Source organism: Venturia canescens, chromosome 7 (assembly GCF_019457755.1).
Source record: "Venturia canescens isolate UGA chromosome 7, ASM1945775v1, whole genome shotgun sequence".
Classification (NCBI taxonomy): domain Eukaryota; kingdom Metazoa; phylum Arthropoda; class Insecta; order Hymenoptera; family Ichneumonidae; genus Venturia; species Venturia canescens.
In genome coordinates, this window is record NC_057427.1 from 6,260,897 (window position 1) to 6,282,739 (window position 21,843).

The 21,843-nt window shown below is 42.6% G+C and overlaps 2 protein-coding genes across 3 annotated transcripts in view; one reads left to right on the forward strand and one right to left on the reverse strand.

The window, feature by feature from the left end:
- Teh1 (tipE homolog 1) overlaps nt 1-21,843 on the forward strand; it is a 304,821-nt gene that overhangs the window by 257,002 nt on the left and 25,976 nt on the right. The gene's annotated exons all lie outside the window — the stretch shown is intronic.
- On the reverse strand, nt 10,292-20,482 carry LOC122413244 (uncharacterized). Of its 2 annotated transcripts, XM_043423455.1 has the most exons (4): nt 19,571-20,482; nt 17,156-19,429; nt 13,099-13,525; nt 10,292-11,519 (listed from the first exon to the last, which is right to left on the reverse strand). In XM_043423455.1, the coding sequence occupies exons 2-4, from the start codon at nt 17,289-17,291 to the stop codon at nt 10,406-10,408; spliced, it is 1,677 nt and encodes a 558-aa protein (XP_043279390.1). In that variant the 5' UTR covers nt 17,292-19,429; nt 19,571-20,482; the 3' UTR covers nt 10,292-10,405. The 2 variants fall into 2 exon arrangements, with proteins under 2 accessions (XP_043279390.1, XP_043279389.1); XM_043423454.1 differs by having other exon boundaries at nt 17,156-20,482.

A 21,843-nucleotide genomic window follows, 5' to 3' on the forward strand; every position in this document is an offset into this window, starting at 1 on the left:
TCAACTCAAATAGTTTTTCGAATCGACACAAGCCCTTGAGCTTTCCAACGGCAGGCTATTTTGCCCCACCCTCTTGAGATAATGCAACCGAGTGGTTGGTTAAATTCGCTCTGGGCCTCCAGATCCGGTATAAATGAGCTGCTGCCGCCACTTTCACAGCGTGTGGCGAACACTAAACGAGAGAGCTCGTCGTACTTCCATTACGCACAACACTCTTCATCGCCGGATATTAAAGATTTTATGCGAAAATCTCTCGGTTATGAGATACACACGCGTATATATAAAAATGTGTATATATATATTGCGAATCCTTATGTTCATTTTTCGTACTTAACTGCTCATACGGAGGCTTATTTCACGTTCGTGTGTCTGTGAGTATTTATACGTACAGGGACGTGAGGTCTCTCCGAAAAGACCTTCAGCACGCACACGTTTCATCTCTTTCTCCTCTTTAACTCGTGATATTTCACGTCGACAGTTGTTTATATTCAACATATATAATTCAATATGTCGTTAGGCACACGTTAACCCTTTGAATCACGATGTAATATTTTTTGTTTCATTATGCAAACAGTGTAAATCAAATGATTCTTCCGATATTTTGGTTTTTAGGAAATGATGATTTACTGGAATGGAAATTGAAATGGAATCCGTTTTTTTCATTCCTCGCATCATAAGTGGGTGGGGATAAAATGTTAGAATGACTTAAATTTTGAACAGCTAAAATCTCGAGTTTATAAAATTCGAATGAACACATCGAGACGGATCAATTCGACTAGCGTTTTGAAAGTCGACAATAAATAAAGTAGAAACTTCAAGGTTCGAAGTTTTATAGGCTCGAAAAATTCACTTCCGATTTCTTGCTACTCTATATTTTGATCTATCTATAAAAAAACTACTCTTCAATTTGAATTCGAAAATATGAACTTTTGACGTTTGTGTGATCTGTTAAAATTATTTGACACATTGAACCCTACTCATAATCTACTATGATGGATACTTGATTGGGAGATTTATACTTTTATTGTATTCTTTTGAAATAACGAAAAGTAGAAAGCGATGAGACTCCATTGAATATTGTCATCTTATTCAGTTTGAGGTTAATGTCGTGTTCATAAAATAAATGCAGCATCGTGCACTTTTTATAGTTCCCAGTGGTTTGAGAAAAAGTACAGACCCGTTTGGATCTGCTGTTGTTGAGGGTAGGGCAACAATGTTATGCATAAATGTGGATTTATCTCAACAAGGGGATTTTATACGTGTTGGTAAAGGAATAAGAAAAATTGTCCCGTGAACTCTCGTATCTGAAGCTCCCCTTACGTTTTGTCCTGTATATACGTTCTCTGTTAACCCTTACCACCCTGGAAACTACATCACTGTTGTATATATCCAGCTGTGAGGTAAGTGTCGAGGTTGGGTTTGGCACAAATTGTGTGGAAGCTCGTAAATCAAGTACCCTGTCGTCTGGCATCTAGCACGAAGTACGAGCTTTTTTCTTCCCTAACCACCTACTCGTACTTACCTTTTTCATCGTTGGCAAACTCGATGACCGCGTGCAAAAGCTGGGCTGTACCTTTTTTCTCATCCGCAAAGCCTGACAATTAAATTGTACGCTCGGAAACCTCAAGGTCATTACTCAAAACATATCCAAACAACCCCGAACAATATTTCAAGAGAGCCAGATTTTTATCTTACCCTGTTATCCATTACGTCAACCGGGGGCGCACGTTTTCGCAGAGGTAAGAAACGCACGAGAATCATGGACCACCCAGATTTTAAATGCTGCTCGTAAGATAAAAAGGAACGGTAATCTCATGAAGAGTATTTCAAAAAGCAGCAATTACGTTTCAGTGAAAAATGTTTTCAATACCAAGAAACAGTGAAGTATCGTATCCATTTTGGAGTCAAGATTGCCCCAGTGTTGCCTCTAGTTCCGCAGAAATTACATGTTCCTGAGCAAAGAAAATTTAGCCTTACCTGCGTCACTGAGTTTCTTGTCGAATCGAGTTATTGCTGGTAGTACAAGCACTCCAGAGCCCATTTGTAGACCGTGACATACAGCATGAATGATAACTGCAACTATGGTTACCACGTAGCCCCAATTACCCTCAGGATAGTAATGTCTTTTAAGGGTAACCTTCTTCCTGGCATTAGCAACGGTCAACGACTCCTCGGGGTCATTCTCATCGGCGATGAGATCATCGAACTCCGGCTCATTACCAAAACCACCTTCGAGTATCAGTTGCTCAGAGAAACGACGTCTCAGCATTTTTGGTGTTACCGGTGCTAGGCTGTCGCGTCGTAAACTTTGGACACTGGTGTCAGAATCGCGTCTAACGGCACTGGATCTTCTGCCCTTAATACTGCTGTACTTGTCTTGTTGTAGGGGCAGATTTCGTGCGGTAGGATTGACACGATACCTGGACTGAAAAACTCTGGCTCGCTGATTGTTTCGTGGTGGAAGTGATCGAACAATGACACTTTCTTCAACATTTTGCCGGATCAGCGATTGATCGGATAGTCTTCTTTGACTATTATTGTGATAACGCGGTAAGAAAGTCTGATCCGAGTGACGCCTCAAAGACGAGCGCGAGTTCGTTCCACTGGTTTGTTGATAGAGTTTACCGTCGCACCAAGCGTTTAACGTGGTTACGGAATTTTTTGCCGAGGAGGGCGGCAATGTACTCTGACAGGTGGATACCGAGTAGCCAGAGTCCTGTCTCTTAATGGAATAACTCGAAAACGAGTCTCTCGCTGAGATGGACGATAAGGAATACTTGCGACACGTGCAATCGGTCCTCGTGTCAACGCTGCTGAAACGCGACTTGACGAGCTTGCCAGGATGAGGAAGAAATATTTCCGGTAATTCGATCTCATTCATGGAGGAAGATCTACTGGTCGGTGATGACGATGGTGTCCTAGTGACACTCCGCGATCTACCGGGCCGCATCGAGGGCGAAGAACTCAACGAAGAACTCATGGAATCGTGACTCTCTTTAGCGGTCAATATTTTCTTGCTATTCTGGTTATTACAACGTGCCTCGACACTTTGTCTACGCGTCGGTTCACCCGGTTCCACGATGGCGTTTTTCTCCCTCATAGCTTCGCTGTAAGAGTGACGCCTCTGGTGTCTTCCTCGTTCATCCTGAGTTCTCGCCAATTTCTCTTCCGCCTCCTCCTTTTCTTGGCTCTTTTCTCTCATTCCCTGTGACGTTCGTCTCGCAGTACTTGCTGAATTCCGGACGAAACTCACGTGTGAGCCGTCTAACTTTCTGATTATCAGGAACGCGCAAGTATTTCTTATGTATACCGTTTATATGCGGCATAACCTATACGTATCCTCCTCGTCTATGCACCCTCCTTACTCTTTTTGACTGACTTACTCTTTTTCCTCCGCGTGCAAACCAACTTCCACCGGGCGAACTTTATTCTTATCCAAGTCCAACCGAAGCGTAAAAGACTGATAACCAATCTTGTCACGTAGCGGAAATTCACCGTTACACTTTTCCCGGGTCCTAACCTAATTATTGCTCAACTCTAGCTCACCGTTGAATCTTATGAGTGATGAAAGAAAACGGAGTCAGCCACCCTCTGCTGAGCATTCACCAGGAAAATTGCAGCCACAAAATCAATTCCCTTGGGGCTTGCTTGATCATCCCTTCCAGCGAGGATGCCAGCAACGAATTCGATACAAGATGAAGTGGGGGAAACAAATTGGCTGGAGGAATCACGATTGGTCGAAGAGTACCTCATTAGGGCAAGGCGACCTATGACTTCTGGTCTCCACCTTTTTTCTGATTGTTACTTAAACCTAAACAAACCCTAGCAAAGTGGTATCACTGGCCGTTGATGTGACCATCGGATAATAAGTTGAAACCACGGCTTAATGAAGACTGATGGGCTCAGCGAAATCGCTCTTCATTCGTACCCAAGCCTCGGTTCAATCGCGAACCGAGAATAGGTGCTTGAGGAAAGAGGAGGAGGAGGAGGAGGAGAGGAGTAAATTATGTTAAGAGTACCCTCTAAGAGGGTATCGCAATATTACAACAGGCTCCTGATGCTACTGTGCTCTCCGGACGTCACTGTAGAGAATTGAGATGCCTGGCACGCCTGGAATAGAACGTGCTCTTAGTGGATTTTGAAGAAGGGGGCTGAAGTGGATGAGAAGGGAGAGGAACAACAGAATAGAGATCCGGCTACTTGAGAGCCACGTGCTTTATGGACTGCGGCTTGTGGATATCACTTGCTGGCCCGTATTTTCTTGCTTCAATGCTTGGAATACAATCCTACCGGAATTCCGTTAGCTCTGCTGCTTTTGTTGGCGTCCTGGCAAGACTGCTACCCGGTAATCTGACGTCGAATCACCGCTCCATCCTACCTCTAAACCACACGAAGCAACACTGGATATCCCCTCTCCTTGATCCCACATCTCGTTGCGTAAAACAAAGTATTTCTTATGCTCCACAAGTTGCCACGTATCGGGCTTGCTTCATCGGTTGCATCGAACCAATCGGAACGTGACTACTCAGAGGTCAATCGAGAAAATTTAGTGGACGGGATTAGCGAATTTTAGTACGATCCTCGGCTTCATCGATTATTTGTATCTCCGTTTTTAGTTGGAGAGTCCTCTGCCCACGAGTCCAGTGGAACATTAACTCTTTCCGGATTGATTAGCCCTGGAAGATCTTCAATTGTTGTTTGGCCAATTCGTGAAGCTTGGCATCGAATCAGGATTGTCTTGAATTTTCTAGTAAACACGGGTAATCATATTTCCACCACAGCAGTTGGATATCTAGTTTAGACAGGGAGAGGCAAGCGAATGTTGCGATCTCACACTGTCTCTCGTGGAATAAGAAAGTTTTCCGACCCTGCAATACCGGGTTGGAAAAGTTTCATTTTTCGTCAGAGACTTCTTAATTCTTCACTCGATAGTATGTCGCGGCAAGCTGGGCGGGACAAAAAATTGCGCTTGTTCACGGTGAGGGTGAAAAAGAGAAAATCATTTTGCAGTTTTACCGACTACACGCTGTCTTCTGAACTCATTCTTCATCAAGAACCGCAAAAACTTTGGACGTTCACTGCAGTAAGTTATTTTGTAAATACCGAGGGCGTTCACTATCGTGTGGTTTCACTCAGCGTATTGTTATTTCGACGAGCAGACGGGATTACTGTTGATACATACAAATATTCGAGCACGTTAGAGCCAAGATTCCACCCTGTCTCGAATACTGATGAGGTCTGGGCGCCGAAAGTCGAATGCCGACTTTCTGATCATGCAAGTGATTTTTAACGACCATGTTGGGTTTGCTTTTTTCGTGACTTTGTACTTCCAATGGGACAAGAGAAAGTGTGAGGTCATGATATTGGCAACGGTGAAGGAAAAATCGTTGTTTCCTTTTTTTCAATGAATTATTTCGACGCAACAATAAATTGTAAATTGACTTACCAGCTGAATGAAGCGGCGGATGATGGAATTTTCTTTCTGCACTTAAATGCCAACTGCCCGGTGCAGCAAGTTGAAGACCAATTCCAAGGAAGTGTACGAGAACCGAACAAGTCACTACCACATAGCCCCATCCGCCCTCAGGATAATAGTGTCTTCTCAACGTAATTTCTTTCCTATGATCGATCGTTAGAGGCGAACGGACAGTCGATTCGTTAGGATTCGTTGGAGCTCCTGAATTGCCTGCGAAACTTTTCGTTCTTCGGCCGAAAGTTTTTCCGAGATCCGAGCGAAAGTCGTAGGTAGTTGATCTCGATCGAAATCGCCGGTCCGGAAAAGTGCCACTCTCGACGCAATTGTTTTTTGTTTTTTGCGCTGGTTTCTTCGACGTTCTATTGGGACCTGGACGAAATGGATCAATTCGGAGCTCCAAAAAATCATCGGATTTGCATTTCGGACAGGCGTGCTCCGTTTGCCAGTTTTGGGCTAATCTTTCCGACACCCGGTCGTAATCGATTATTCTTATTACAGGTGGCTTGACCTCTCGTTGGTCAATGTTGCACATCGATATCGCGCAGTCAGATGCTTTATCGCCAGCAGCAACGTCACTCGTGACGTGCCGCTTCGAAAAGAATTTGCCATCTGTCACGATTGGATTCACATGGCAGTCACGTTTCTCATTTAATTTGGATTTTGACGAAAGTTTACTCTCGAGCGTCCCCAAATTCGATACGCTTTTGACTAGACGAGCACATCCACGAGTCGCTACATCATCGATCGGGGAAACATTTTTTTTCAGACTCTTCAAGGACAGATGGAGGGAGTTCGGAAGATAGCGATTGCCTTGGTAAGACGAGAATTTGACATTGCTCGGGTCTGCGGATGTTCCTTTCGGCTTGATCGACGCTTCTGGGCTCTTTTTTCGTTGGCCGTTTCTCCGAAGCGAAAGGGACGTATCATTCGTTGAAAAATTCCTAAAATTTTCTGCTATCCTCGATCCATCAATCCCCTCGGTATTTCCCATCGGGGCATCGCCGATTGGTTTCTCATCAGTTTCACCTACGCCTTGCCGAATGTTGTCCGTCACACGTGAAATATTAGTATCAATCATGTCACTGTTTTTTATCATTGACTCTACGTCAGTCGAACTTTCATCACGTTCCTCTGAATAAGTCACATCATTTTTCCTCTCGGCTATTGTCACATCATTTTTTGTCTGCGATGTTGTCACGTCGGGTAACGGATCATCGCTGAATGTCGGTATAATCGTGTAAGCACGAGAAACAGGATTGACGCGAACCTTCACGGTAATGGCACGATCGGGCCAGGAATTGCTATACCTCATATTTTCTCTTGGTTCTTTGCTCGTTGGAACTGTCATGTCTTATGAGAATTTACAATATCGTTTCCCGGACCTTTTCCCATCCAAAAGAAATGAAAAAGAAAACGATCGACGTTGTTTTTTTATTATTCAAATTCTGCTTGCTGTATCCGTTTGATAAAAAAAATTCTTTCCTCCGTCTTCGTTGAAAAGTTTCTCGAGTCTTTTTTCAGTCTCCAGCCATAATTAAGTCGCGTATTCAAGAGCGATTTTTCTAAGTAGATTGTTAATTGATCGTACTGTTTTGTGCCGCGGAGTCCTTTCGAGGTGAGTTCTACGTTATCGTGAGTTATGGGGTTTCGTTGGCGAACCAGTGAGGCGAAAAATCCATTGTATAGCTGCGATAAGCCTCCGGCAATGTATTTCTCGGTGATGACGCTGGCCGTTCGATACACTGCTTTATGTACTCCACTACCATCAGTAATTTCATTTTCATATCCATATTTCCCATACTGTTTGATATCCGCGATCGACCCTACGTATATTTTTATTTTCCAAACAACCAATGTTTGAACGAAGTCAAGTCAAATTTATACACGCTCGTTCTTCCGACAACGAAATACACGCTTCCACGTTTATATGTACAACAGCTTCCAGTATTTTCCCATGTAAACGAGCGCGTAAATAAAATTGATGCTCGTCAGAGCCGAATACTTAAGTTTCATAGGAAACGAGGCTACTTTGTTACGGAGTTGGGTGGTTCGATTTCGTCAATAAAATTGAAAATCAATGTTGAAATTGTTTTTATAGCGCTGACAACAATACTTTTAACTTCATTTTTATTTTCATCTTCAACACTGTCATTCGTATTTAAGCTGCTAGTGCATGAAAACTTTCGCAAAATTACCATCACGTTGACTTTTCACAAAACAACTTATTTTCAGTATGCAAATCCGGGCACAATTTATTCTAATCTTCATAAATCCAATTTCATGGAAATGAAAGGTCGCTTTATGATTCGAAATTTTTTTTCACACCCGAAATATCTTATCATCATTTAACACTCCGCCGTCGAGGTGACAACTTTTTCCACCCTAAATCGTTATTTTTTTTTCTTTTTCATCCGAGCTTCCGAGAGATAGGATGGTGAGGAAAAGTGGATTTTTTTTACGACTTGTGAACTCGAGTGTAAAATGACCGGCGCGGATCCCGGAGGAAGATTCAGGGTTGACTGAGACCCACGTGTCTTCTTAACGCGTTTGCAACCCCACTTGGAAAAGCCGAGTCGAGAAAAGCTTCAACGCGCATGTCCTAAATTGTTCACATCGGACGAAACGTCCAGTGCGCCTTAACGGGCACCCCGTTTTTTGTTTTGTTTTTATATTCATTTTAGGGGCGGTTCTCACCAGAACAAGTTTCACAAGAGAAAAAAAAACAAAAAACGAAGAAAAAAGGGGCACGAAAAAGAGCATCGTCGAACAGCAAAAACCATGAAACTGTGAGAACTTCGAGGGACTGGTGGACGCACGCGTCAACCTTTTATCGCTTTTCGCGTCAGCATCCGCGATCTACCCCAATGCTTCCTCGGTTGAGTCTGCACTGCCCTGAAACTAAGGTGGTAGGCTATCGTGATGCTTGCAACAAATTTCCCCAAGGCGAAAGAGAAGTACTACGAAGTTTCGGGACGAGTGAACGGCGACGGTAAATTCTCGGTCAAGTATCAAGACCCTCTATATAGGTGGAACTTATACAAAGGGGATTGATAAAAATACGTTACATTTTTATGAGCAGATCGCTAATATTCCATTGAAAACTGAACGCCAGGAATATAGTCGACACGAGAAACAGTTAATAAATTCGCAAAAGCTTGTTTTGAAAATATTCAAATATAAAAACGAGCGAAACAAAGACTCCAAGGCAGCCACTTAGTTACCTAACTAGTCATAAATAAATAAAACAAGGCCACTAGTCATAAATAAAAACGTTAGACCATCGTTTTACCTGAGTCAACGTCGCTTTTCCTTTTCATGTGGGCGCGTTTATGTGTGTTCAAAAACAGATGTCATTGACAGTTCATCAGTTGTGTGAAATACATTAGTTCTCAAGAAAAAGACTTTGCGTTTATACAAAAATATGTATGGAAATAAAAGAGTACTTTTCAAATTTTTTTGTAAATTTATTATATTGATAGTCATTTTAACTCATATCCTTTTAGCAAAAAAAGGTTTTCGAACGTGTTTCCCAGTCTGCACATTCATTGCTGACATGTACAATGAAATTTCAAATTGCGGGCATATAACCTCGAATATGAGACGTTGCAACATCTCTAGAGACGGTCTGGAAAGAAGCGTGTGTCCTGCCTCATTTTAGTAATTACTCCTGTCATAAATCACCTTCGACAAATTTAAAACCGGATGAATGATTGGAAATATTTAATCACTGTTCAAATTTTGTTCCATCCTATCCATAAATAACAAAGATATGGAGAAAAATGTACAGTTACTTCGTGATTTCTCATAAGAGGCCATGTTAACGTGGCTTTTCGAGGCAGAAAAGAAATCAGATAATTCGCGTTACAACCCACCGCGGACCTAAAAAATTTGTACGAGTGACTTACATCATAATTTAATATTCTATAAAGTTTCGTTTTTTTTCTGTTCATTAATACTATTTCCTGCTTTACTTCCTTAATGGAAGATGATTAGAAATGATCAATAATGGATTTTTATTCGAAAGTTATTTCTTCCAAAACGGATTTATCTGCGGCCGTAAGCTTGTTTTTTTATTTAATTCTATCTTCTTTGCCTCAGCACGCACGCGGACGGAATCCTTTAGTGAAGGAAACAAGAAAAATATAAAAGGATAATAAAAATTGTGTACGTGACTCGGAAGCGGGCGTGTCGAAAATAGCAAGATACTGACAAGCTTTTTTCGGCCTATTTAATGTCGCTAAAATTAATCAGCCGCGTCATTCGTGACGAATAACGTTGATACTCTAACGACAATACCGCGAAGTCGACGAGGGGTAGAAGCTTAATTATCTTGATAATACATATTCCACGGGAATTCTTATTATCGCGAAAAACTAGGTTAATCTTGATGAGAATTTGTATCGCATGGAGCTAGTGTATATATTTGGACGTACATAAAAGAAAATGACATTCCTATATAACTTTATCTATAGTATCAAAACCAGCCTGTCGACGCTCTTTGGCAATTTTCACAAAACGATAAAATCACGAAACTTTTTCGATCTCGTGCTCTTTTATTATAAAACTTTTATCCCTAAAAAAAAACAAGGTCCTTCGTAATCAACAGTGGAATTTCACGAAAATATGGTGAACATTTTGTTCCCTCTGTGCTCGTAAACAAAATTGATTTATGAGTGAATACGACGTTTAGTTGCTACGACTTTCACAGTCAAATAGAAGCTCCCTTACCTCGATTAACCCAACGGAATCGATCAGTCACTAGAAATTGAAGAATCGCGAAACTCATGAAGCAATCCAACTGTAAAAAAGCTGTTATTTCGCTCCCGCTCTTCGATCCTCCTTTATTTATTGATATCACAAAAAACTCAAGATTTATCAATGAATACATTTATTTACAAGACATACAGAGAAAAACAGTGGACTGAACGGTCAAGATCTTCCGTAGAAAAGTTTCATTCTGGCTTTCAGTTGCTGAGCATATCGAAGTGCGCTGTCATCAATTTTGAGTTGTTGCATCATGAGATTGCAATCGAGATGAGTTTGGTCGCACATGCGATGATGGTGTTTGAGAGCGTCTCGAGGATGAAGATGGTAGGCCCGTGTGGTGGAAGGATCGAGGGTCGTGAGAGCGTAGTGGTTGTGGACGGTGAGGGCACGTTTCGTGGAGACGAAACTTTTGACGGAATCACCGATGGGCGAGATGACTGAAGTTCTGACGGTATCGAGATAGACGCAAGTCGTAGAATTATCCTCGCAATTGTTACAAGCAGGGAGAGTGAGATCATGAGAGAATTTCGTCATTCGAGGTCTAATTTTGTTCTGCATTTCGGTGAAAAAATAAGCGTTTCTGACCGCGTAAGAGGCAAAGTCGTTGAAGGAACGACCGAGTTTCGATCTTTCGTCGTTCAGAAGTTGCCTCCAGTTGTCACGTTTTATGGGTATAATTGTCTCGTCAATGTCGATAGGAACAACGAAATTGGCAGTGTAAAGATTCTCGTAAAAACAGTGGTTATAAGGTATGAGTTCCATTCTTCTTTTGGTCCACAAGTCAGTGGCGAGTAATTGTCGCCTCGCTTGAATATCGTTTGGCAAATCACCGGGCAGTTCAAAGTTGAACCATCTTACGACGTTCGATTTTTCATACATCCTCAAAACTTTCGAGACGTTCTCGTGTACATTGAATACGTAAACATAAATCATATTGGCGCCGAGTATGCGATTGAGCTCGACGAACGCGACGAGCTTCTCGCTTATGTCCTCGTCAAAATCAAGTCCTTTTATACAAATACTAAACTCGTCACTCTCCTTAACTACCTTTTTATCGTTCTCCGGTGGAGCTTTCACTAATAAACTATGACTAGGATTTTGGTAGCACGATCTCGTACCAACGTACACTCTCAAGGGGCCCTTCACCCTCGGCAATTGACAGGTCACCAAGATACCCGTGTAATTTTCTTGCGAGCCACCCCATTCGTCCAGCCAAATGTCTGATACCAATGCCTCCATGCTGAATGATTTTGTCACGCCGTCGACATCTGCGTGCCTGAAAAACAGAACGTTCCTGTTGCAAAAAAGTGTGAAGACCAAGTACAAATTTTGTGACTAGCTGCGCAGTGCGAGTTTCCAGAGTTTCGAGTAAGTTTTTCACTCGAAGGAAAAAAAGTTCATGAATAATAAAACTTGAAGTGATTTACAAGAATTCTGTCGATGGAAAGAGCTCGATCGCCTTTAGAAATTTTTTATTATCCCGCGTTGTTTGTAATTCTTATGCATGTATAATCAAACAAATTTCGTGGTCCGAATTGACACCAAGGCGCGACTATATTTATAACAACGGTACAGATATACGGTGCACTCTCAGTTGAAGGGATCTCTGACGGAAATCCCCCTCCCCAAAGGGTGCCCAATGACAGGCGAACGCAATTACTCTCGCAACAGTAAGTACGTGAGGAAGAACGAGAGTGTAAAGAGACACCCACGGAGATCAGGAACGAGGACGACGAACGAGAACTATAATTCAACGAAACAACGTTCTGCGCTGTCCCGGCGCACGGTTAGTTTTTTATTTTTATTTTTTTTATCGTCCTCGCCCCTCGCGCTTGCTCTTCTTTCTCACTTTTTATATCACGGTCAACGGAGCACCGTCACTTCCGTGGATTAAAAACTCATTTGGCGTACTCGAGAGAACGGTAAGTTTTTCGATTGTCCGTTTCGTCCACACGTTGAAGAAAAGACAAGCAGAGGCAAACAAAAAAATGAAGAAACGTTATAAAAACAGGTGAAAAATTGAGGCTGAGACCGTGAAGCCAATTATTGTGGAAATTGTGGAGATAAAACTCTGCCTGGTCGACAGAACAATTCAATCTTATTCTTCTCCGTTTATCCTTGAATTTTTTTCTTTCTCACTCACCCACGTCCCTCGTACTACATCGACAATGATTTTTTTCTCAACTCTACGCTTAAAAATACGATTAAAAATAATCGGCCATTCTTTTGGGACAATTAAAAGAAAGGAGTCGAAAATCAAATATATTTGTCGCGATTTATGCATTTGATCGTTATTTCTGATTTTAATTAAAAGATTATTTTCTTTTGAGTTGGAAAAAAGGCATCTAAAACTACGCTGTTATCAAATGGGACGCTGCAGACTTTTCCTATATGCAGGGAAGCGAAACGCCGGACAGTTTCACCTTCACAATGGATCCCACTATCGACAAACTGTACGTGCCTCATTACCCTTCGACTGGACACTACAGTCCGTGGAATGGCCTTCACTTTCTATCTCTCTATGCACTGGTGCAACTTGCCTTTCCCATTTTTCGCTGTTCAATTCCCGTACTTCTTTATGCTCTTTACGATCTTCGTCGAAATTACTGGATTTGCATGTAACGAAATAACTGGGGAATTCGAATAAAAAGACAAAGACTGGAACTGCGAATTTTGTCCGTTTTTACAGAAAATTTTCATGGCGAATCGTTAAAAAAAATGACCAATTCACGAGTGTCTTATCGTCATCGTGTCTGTCTCACTTTGCATGCTCAATTTCAACGTTCCTTCCGTCGAAGCAATATTTCCATCTGTTTTTTCTTCATTCGAACTTGAATCAGTTGTTTTTTTCTTACCAAATAGTGCAGTAGAGCGTTCCAGCGGTACGTAACAACGTCGAAGAAGTTTCTCGTTTAACGCCAATCACCCTGACACTCGGATAGCCGGCGACTCTTATGTCCAAATGAGCACTGTAGAGAAATAGACGTCGAGGTATCGTCTCGAGCCATTTATTCGATCTTTTCGTATCATCGATGCCGCCATCGGTGTCCTCCTTCTCGTTTATCCTCCTCCTCGTCCTCCTCCTATTCCTTCGCCTGTTTCTCGTCAGCGAAGATTCCTTTGACGTCACGTATGCGTCCGATGATTTTGTGAATTTTTCATCCTCCGCCGTAACGTGCTCGTTTACGTAGTCACGACATTCCACCGATGGACGATAATCCAGGGCCAATCTACGTGCCCATGAATACGCTACTATACTTCTCGTCCCCGATGACTCCGTCTCTGAAATCGGTCATATTCCCACGTGTTAGAGTTTATTATGTATAGAATTATTTTCAATATTTGTGATCTTCATGAATCATACTGGACTGTGATTTGTTTCGATACAAAGTTCTTCAACATTTTAATTTGATAAAAATTGCAAACACCGAGTTGAAAACTAGCTGCGGATGCATTTATCGGGAACGGAGAAAGGAGGCTTGAATTCCGGAGGTAAAAATAAGGAGTTTCTAAAAATTCAGAAGAGCAGTAAATCGTTTATCGCTCATTCTAAAAATCCGGGTTAACGCGAGCTCTTTTGTTGAACGCGAAATTCCAGCATGATCGTTCAAACGATTTCACAGTTGATCGCAGCGAACTTTTCAAGTTGATTTTCCTTTCTGCGAGAATCTCAACGTAGTAATACACATATATATAAATATATAATGGGCAAATGCAGCACACAGTTGCAAAATGAAGGATGGACATTAACTCAGCTGGAACCGATGAAAATCGAATAAAAAGAAGAGCCAAGACTTTTTTCTCCATCCTGCTCCCATCGTACACCGTAGAGATTCGCGTGAGGTCCACGCGGGGATGCTGAAGTATCGAGAGGTTTATATACACGCTTCTTAGGAATGAGACCGAATAAGAAAAGTAAATATAACATTTTTTTCTCCCTTTTTTTTTATTCTCTCATCCTGTTACGAACGAGTTTATATAAAACATGAACAGCACGTTCATTTTTCAAGTTCACTCGTGTGAGTTCCGGAAAAACCCATTTCCGGGATTATTGTTTCTCGTTCGAGATTTCAAAGATTCAAGCAGATTAATGGCAGTTTATAACTTATAAAATATCCACATAAATTAGAGAATAATATAAAAGAAATATATAAATCATGAATATACTACGCAACGATGATTTACGAATCCATACTTAAAAGATGATCAAGCTCTTCTCGGGAGCAATTTACGCTTCGTCACAACACCTTTTTCTTTCATAACTCTTTGTTTTTTTTTGTTTTTTTTTTTTTTAATTTTTATTTTTATTTTTTTTCATCAATTCACGTTCGGTTCTTCTCGTTCGCAGTCTCTAGGTTCTCTCTGCTTCGCGTTGAGTCTTTAATATGTTTGAAAGGCGCATTTAAGGTACTAAAAAATATATAAATATGTCAATCAGCGTTTCGAATGATCAGGTGCCTCATTATTGTACGCTAAAGTGCGTTTATTGGCGAAAGATTTTGACGATCTGTCGGTACAAAGTGACCAACAGGAATACATATATTTTATATACATATACAAAGCCGAAGGAAAGAAGGTACGTGAATCGAAACCGCGAGTAAGAGGAAGGGAAAGACTGAGATATATATGTGGCGTGTCTCACGTCTCAATTATGCGAGGGCGAGTCTTCGCAATCGTAATCGCGGCATGACACTCTTTCTCTCTCTGTCCCTCGAGCTGCCACTGTTTTGAGAGACGAAAAGAGAAAAGAGACATAGAGAAAGAGAAACCACTGGGCAACCGATGCGTCCTGAATTTTAATAAGACCCGTCGCGCTACTTCTCATGTCCTCTCATTCTCTCTCTCCCTTTCTCTCTTTATGCACTACTCACTGCGACGATTAAATTATAATTTATTGGAAGTGCTTGTACGTTTTCGTGTCAGCGATAAATTCGCGATTTGTGCGAGTCGCTCTCGCGTCGGATTAAACTGCCGATCCGAATCCGAGACAGAGACACGATATCCATCGAAACGATCATCTTTCTCTTTTCTTTCCGTTTTCTCCTATGCTCGTGTATATTTAGCAACGTGTCGTCCCATACGAGAATAATAATACGTCAGCCTCGGGAAATTCAGTGTTTGCCACAATTTCATCTGAACTGATAAAATGTATTTGAGTGACTGAAATTTCAAACGATTTCTAATTCGTTTTGTGATTCGATTAAGAGGAATATGAAAAAAAAAAAAAAAAAAAAAATACTATTCAGGTGAATATTTGTTCGGGAATTTCAATTCGTTCTTCTCGTTACACTGAGAAAAAAAATTGTTGATTCAATTACAATTGATGTTATTGCAAGAGTTTTCTTCATTTAACTGCAATGTTTTCGGAGAGAATGAATCTGCAGTTTGATCTAAAAGTCTTTTGTTCGTTAAATCATGTTTAACCTTGTGATGATCATAAATTTCATTGGCACCCCCTAATACCACATTTCGTAGTTCCAATGACTTTTTTTCTCAGTGTATGATAAAAAATGTTCAATAAATTCGAAAGAACGGTATGCATTTTCGTTGAAGAAATGATATATTTTCAAATTAACGTGATAACAGACGAATTTATGTGCTCGAGGAACGAATCGTTAACAAAATGTCGAACCAGCAGCAACGACGGGTTACATCGATAATGTAATGGAGAAAAAAATTGGACTCGTACAACAGCTGTAGGCATATCGTCTGCACGATCTTCGAGATGGTACACTTGCGGTAGAACAAAAAAAATGGAAATAAAGGAAAAAACCTCTCACAAGGACGTTTCGCTTTGAACTCTCTTCGCGACAACATTTCTCGAGTGCGAGAGAGAGAGAGAGAGCGAGACAGACGCCAGAACGGTTGAAATGCACTCTCGTGTACGAATATAGTGCTGTATTACTTTCGTCGAACACGGATGACCGTAAATTATATCGAAGCTAACGAAGTTGCTACATCCGAACACGAAGGATATATCAAGGTGAAGTGGAGAGGGAGAGAGAGACCTCCAAAGATTTATACCAGTGACGAAAAAGCCTCACTGATCCCTTGATTATTTACGGACTTTTTGCCTGTTGTTTGATGCGTCCGTAGAATTCTCTTCTCTCGCAGCATCCACCATCAGGATCATTTCTTTATCCCATACAGACAGTTGAGTCCATGAATCCCTACCCAGCCATGTGTACGTGCGTGTGTCAAGAGAAGATGCGAATTCTACCCCTCGTCTGAGCTTTACCCCGTGAAATCCTCTCGAGACTCGACAGATTTTTAATACTCTCCGTCAGAACCCTTTCTCGTGATAAAAAATTTTTTTCTGCTCCTTGAATTCTCTGTCATCTGGACTCTCCTCGATTCGTCAAAAATTTGAATATTGGGGTGAGGCAAGCGCTGTTAAATTCTACCGGATTTTATTGTTTAGCAAGTCTTTAGCAAAAGATTCAACGTCATCGAAACATCAACCAAGTTTCGTCCAGCGAAGTGGCTAAGCATTGGCTAACATTGGGTAAACTCTAGAACCGCCTGCCCTTCTTAAGTGAAATTCAAATGAGGAAGTTTGACAAAACTAACCGGCGTATCAATATTAACCAAATTTACCCATCGTATCTACTAAAATTTTCTGGAGAGCACCCCCGCAATTGGCTACTAAAAATTACGAGCAGCTCGCTATAAATGAGCACGAAAAAGATTTGCTCGAAAAATTTGTCCTATGAAAATTCGAATCGGTAACAATGGATTCCATATTAAAACTAGCCCACGAGTCAAAGTGAATCCAGTCAAAATACTTGAAGAAAAGACAGAAGATTTTGGTCAATGTACAAGGAATTTCAACCACTATGAAAGAACGAGATTAGTAGCGTCGTGCTTGGATACGCACCGAGTTAGCGTGGGAATGGATAAGGAGTTTGTTACCTGGCGTAGGTGGAGGATCTGTCGGTGGTTCCGGTAGCTGTGGCGGCATGTCGACGAGAGTGAGTACACAGAGTGCGGTAGCTAGGACAGCGGCGAGGCAGACTCTGCATAATTTTCTCATACCGGCGAGCAGCATCCTCTATTGTCTTTTATCCGGAGTTGACTGAGGTTGCTTATAGCTGGTGGTCGTTTCTTGTCTTCCTCACACATGTGAAATCCGTAAAAGGTTGGTGTGTTCGGGTATAGTGTGAAGAATAAGGAGGAGGAGGAGGAGAAGAAAAGAGGAAAACTTTATGAAACGAAATAGCACACCGCAGCGATAAGCTTCCGGTCGAGTGGGCTATATATAAGTCCCTTAATGTATACACACGTATAGAAAAATCCTTCTTTCACTTCCGGTTTCCCTTTTCTTGTTGAGGACCAAAAGGGAAGTCTGGTTACACGACCCCAAGTAAGCAGGGAACACTGATACTCGTGGACCACTCAGAAATCACCGAAAAACCGCCTTCATGAGCGCCCACACTCTCGCGCAAACATTGTCACGTTCTCTGCGAATTACGAAGCGACCCTCGTCTTTGGAAATTCTAACATTTTTCACTCGAACAAAAAAATAAGCTTGAAGCACATCTCACTATCCATTGCATCGAGTGCTCGAGCGTGTTCCAGAATCTATGTGCTGTGGGTCCTGATCGTGGTCACTTTCACAGTCTTATGACTCACTGGCAAAGTGCCACGACTTTGTCGCCTGCGCTTTTTCCCTCCCTCATACCTCGCATTCGATATTTCACGCAATTGATTGATGAAACTTTTACTTTCCGAAGGTGAAACGCCCAACGACTTTTAGCGCTGCAGCTACACAAGGATTTTTTTCCGGCTTATCGGACTCACACACCGTACCTCCGAAGGTCGTGAACTCTAATTCATCGAACATCAAGTTTCAGGAGCAGTACGACCGTAGCTAATGGTTACGTTACTCGGAGCTTCCCATCATATAATCATCATCATCATCCTGGATCATCCTGGTCATCATCTTGGCAAGATGCAGCCGCGATTAAACTCTTGGCCTTCAGCCGCTCGGCACTCTCCGCGAACTTTGAAATCGTGCACTTAAATCATGATGTACATAGACATATATATACGAGGGTATATATTTATATATATCCATCCACGTTGGGTTTCACGAGAACAGCTTCCGCGTTCCTTTACCACGGGGTTTCGAGCTAGGTGAACGCGGTTAAGTGATCGAGCGAGTTGTTGGGTTGTCGTTGATTGTGAATCCTCCAAGAACTGAAAGGATCCGAAGTTCAGGCCTAGAAGTCTGCCAATGAAATAGCCGAAGAGTACGATAGGAAAAGAGAATTGGTACGAGCCAGAAGAAAATGATGGCCGAGTGAGGTAGATAATCCCAGTCCAACCAGCACGAAGCAACAGTACAAGAGACCCACGCACATCCAACTGATGGGCACGGGGGGAAAAAGTCTGAACGTTTTTTCTTCAGGTATACATATTCTCACTGCTTAAATAAAAAATCGTGGTGAACCGTTCCCAAGTTTATTCGTCTGCGAGCCAGTTGTAGCCTCGTTACCGGCTTTATGACATAGCAAGCCGGTTATCAGGTATCACACTAAAATCGTTACGATTGGTGATGCCACACTTTTAACATCATTGAACTCTTCCGTTCACGGATCCCTTTGGCGCAACATAAAAAAACACATTTTACTAATACTTCGCCAGAATATAAACTGCCGCCGACAGGTCAGACAACATCCCACGCGATGTCCAAGCAATGGCGACGTCCGAGTCCAATGACGACAGCACTGCCGAGGGACCATTTATGGACTGGTACAAAGACTCTTCCCATGATGATTGAATGTCTAACAACTCAAAACCCACCATCAACATGAGATCTGTTTAAAAACAACACAAATCGAGAATTTATTGCTCTAATTAGAGCGAGGTGGAGGCTCTATCGAACAGCAGTTTTACAATCCTGATCTATATGCTCGTTGATCGAGTCCACGAGGATGTTTGGAGCTAATGGTTTTCCTTACGACCCTTTTACAATCGCGGAAGGCGATCGGTTCACGATTTGTTGCCCTTTCGCCCGATGTCTTCCACTTAATGTTTCTTCCCGCTCTCTTATGCCCAACCCCTTCTCCGGTGTCAGCGACTTTGCTCGGGCACTTTCGTACACGGTTCACCTTTACATAGGTTTGTAATTAAAGTCAGGAGGCGGATCAACGATTGAAGTACCCGGTGAGCTCGATGCTGATCCTACATCCAGAAGTAAATCGTTCATGATAGAATATAGCTCGGTGTGTATTCGTCTGTTAAAAAAGCCACGCTCTAATTTTTCTCTCTTTCTCTCTCCCCCTTTCTGTCTGACCGTCTGGACTATCGAGGTGAATTACGTACGATTATCTGTTCAATCCGGTTGAGGCTTTTGCGGTCGTAGATATTCTACTTCGTGTTGCAGAGGACAGGGAGGTCAACGATCGTTTCCGCAGAGGCCTTTTGATCGTTTCTTCGTGACCTCCGACCACTTTGTTCTTCGCCACAATAACAGCGTTTGTGCCTTTCCACACAGTCCCGGGGTTCTCTTGAAGCGTCTATCGAAACACCCGAAGGCTGCCTCTCTTTCTGTACTATTTCGCAAGTGGAACAGACCGTTGAGGCACCGATCCCGTTATCGCTCAGATGGAGCAACTCCCTTGGATTTAATATGACCTACAACACTCCCTGCGACTTTTGGCACGGCGCTCATCGTCCGACTGGGCTTGAGAATGAACGAATAAAACGAAGGAAAGTTTCGAGCGGAGGGCGAGAGAGATTGGCAACTCGGAGCCTCGTGCTAATGGATCCTCCGGGTGACCATCAGGAGAAGAGGGAAGAGAACTTCTTCAATGCTCTTTCTTTTCAGCGACGCCCACTTGGTCCGCTTGCTCCCGTTCTTTGCTTTCGGCGTACAGCGGCAAGCGTGACTGCCCTTAATTCATTTTCTCGGACGTCGCTTTTTCTCGCTCTCTTTTACTCGGCCTCAGCCATTTTTTGCTTCTTTCATTCGCTTTCCGGTTGAAGCAGTTTGTCAGAGCTAGTCACCCGAGTGGCTCGATTCGTTACAAACTTCAAATCGCCTTTGGAGCTCTTCTTTCCCTTATTGAATCTTTGCTTCTAATTGCTTTGGGACTCGATTCTCTCTTCGTTCGATAGAGTTCGGAGCATTGACAGCTTCCAATATGCAAGGGATCCCTACCCCGTAATTTTCGCTTCACAAATAATTTTCCAATCGGCATGGACTCGGGATACTCCGAAAGCTTCTGCACGATAGTTTACGGACGCACGTGGTTATCGTTATGAACACGAGGATTGGCGCAATCCGACTTGCACGAGAGACGAGACCGTACTGTGCTCTGCGTCTGTGGAGACGGTTAACACGCGACCCACGAGCCTCCACCAGCCGTAGTTCTCTTTCTTTCTCTCTTTCTCTCACTCTTTCTGACTCGGCGTCTCGTCTCTCGACTTAGGACGAGAGAGGCACCTCTTTTTCTCTTCTCTCTCTCTCTCTCTCCCGCTCTCTCTTTCTGCTTCAGCTTTACTCGCGGTTACTCATAGACTCGCTTTCTTGCTCCTTTTCTTCGTGTGCCCGTGTTCCATCGCATTGCTCGCAATTCCTGCCCTACCGCCGCCACTACGACTTGCTTTTACTTGCAGTACAACTTCGCCTGTTGCGTTGCTCCAGCCTCGCAGATCTTTTCCTATCTTTCATGCGTACTAACTTTTGTTGTTTATATTTACGAGTTGTATTTTTGCCTGATCCGGCGACGATGAGTGGGCGATTTCCAGTGCGTGGATTGTCAAAGATCCAAGTAGGATTATGCGGCATAATGTCTAAACAACGGGCACTTGTTATTCAAGCACAAGAAAAGAAAAATAAGAAAAAATACGAGTCGCGTACGAACAAGAAAATGCGAAATAGAAGGGCAAGAAGAGAGGGAGTGGAGGCTGAGCTATCCGCATATGCCTTGACGTCATTTGTAATGTTGGGCGGCCTAATGATGCGGCTGGTCGTGACGGCATAAGAATGAGAGCTGCCAGTGGACAAGCCGAGTCGCGATCGAGGGTAGAACACCGAGAGACTGCGAGAGACCGAAGAGAGCGAGAGATGCAGAGGAAAAGAGATGTGACCGCAGCGAGTAAGCCAAGATCCGGCCTAGCTCCTTCGAGACGTCGTGTCGCTTCGCGTCTCAAGCGTGATCGAAACTTCCTCGTCTCTCTTTCTCTCCCCACCGAGGATTGACTTCTGGCTTGGCAGCAGTTGGATTCGACGTCACGAGTCAAACGAGACGTTCTAGTGCAGTCTCGTGACGGAAAGAAAACTAAGTCGTTGTTTATCGATGTCCAATGATCGCGATTTCCGCGCTTCAGCTTATGCTGCTGTTGGCAGTCTCAAGTTTAAATTCCATTTTAAAGAACCCAGTAGTCCATCATATTCTGGCTCTACGTGTACCAATTCGGCTCAACTTCCCGGCAATTTCGATTGCAAAAATAAACACCCCGAGCATCGTTCCCAGATTTAAATCTTTAGAGATCAAGAACCATATTGAAAAAATCACAGCTATCGCTACCATTTATGGCAAAGCATTATATTCTTTCCCCGCATACATAAAATATCTCCTATGCACTGTATA

Coding starts and splice junctions, on each gene's coding strand:
- LOC122413244 (XM_043423455.1), bottom strand. CDS start 17,291: ATGCTGCTCGCCGGTATGAGAAAATTATGCAGAGTCTGCCTCGCCGCT. Junction 13,526..17,155: donor AGATCCTCCACCTACGCCAG/GTAACAAACTCC, acceptor GACCGATTTCAG/AGACGGAGTCATCGGGGACG. Junction 11,520..13,098: donor ACGCTCTACTGCACTATTTG/GTAAGAAAAAAA, acceptor TCTGTTTTTCAG/GCACGCAGATGTCGACGGCG.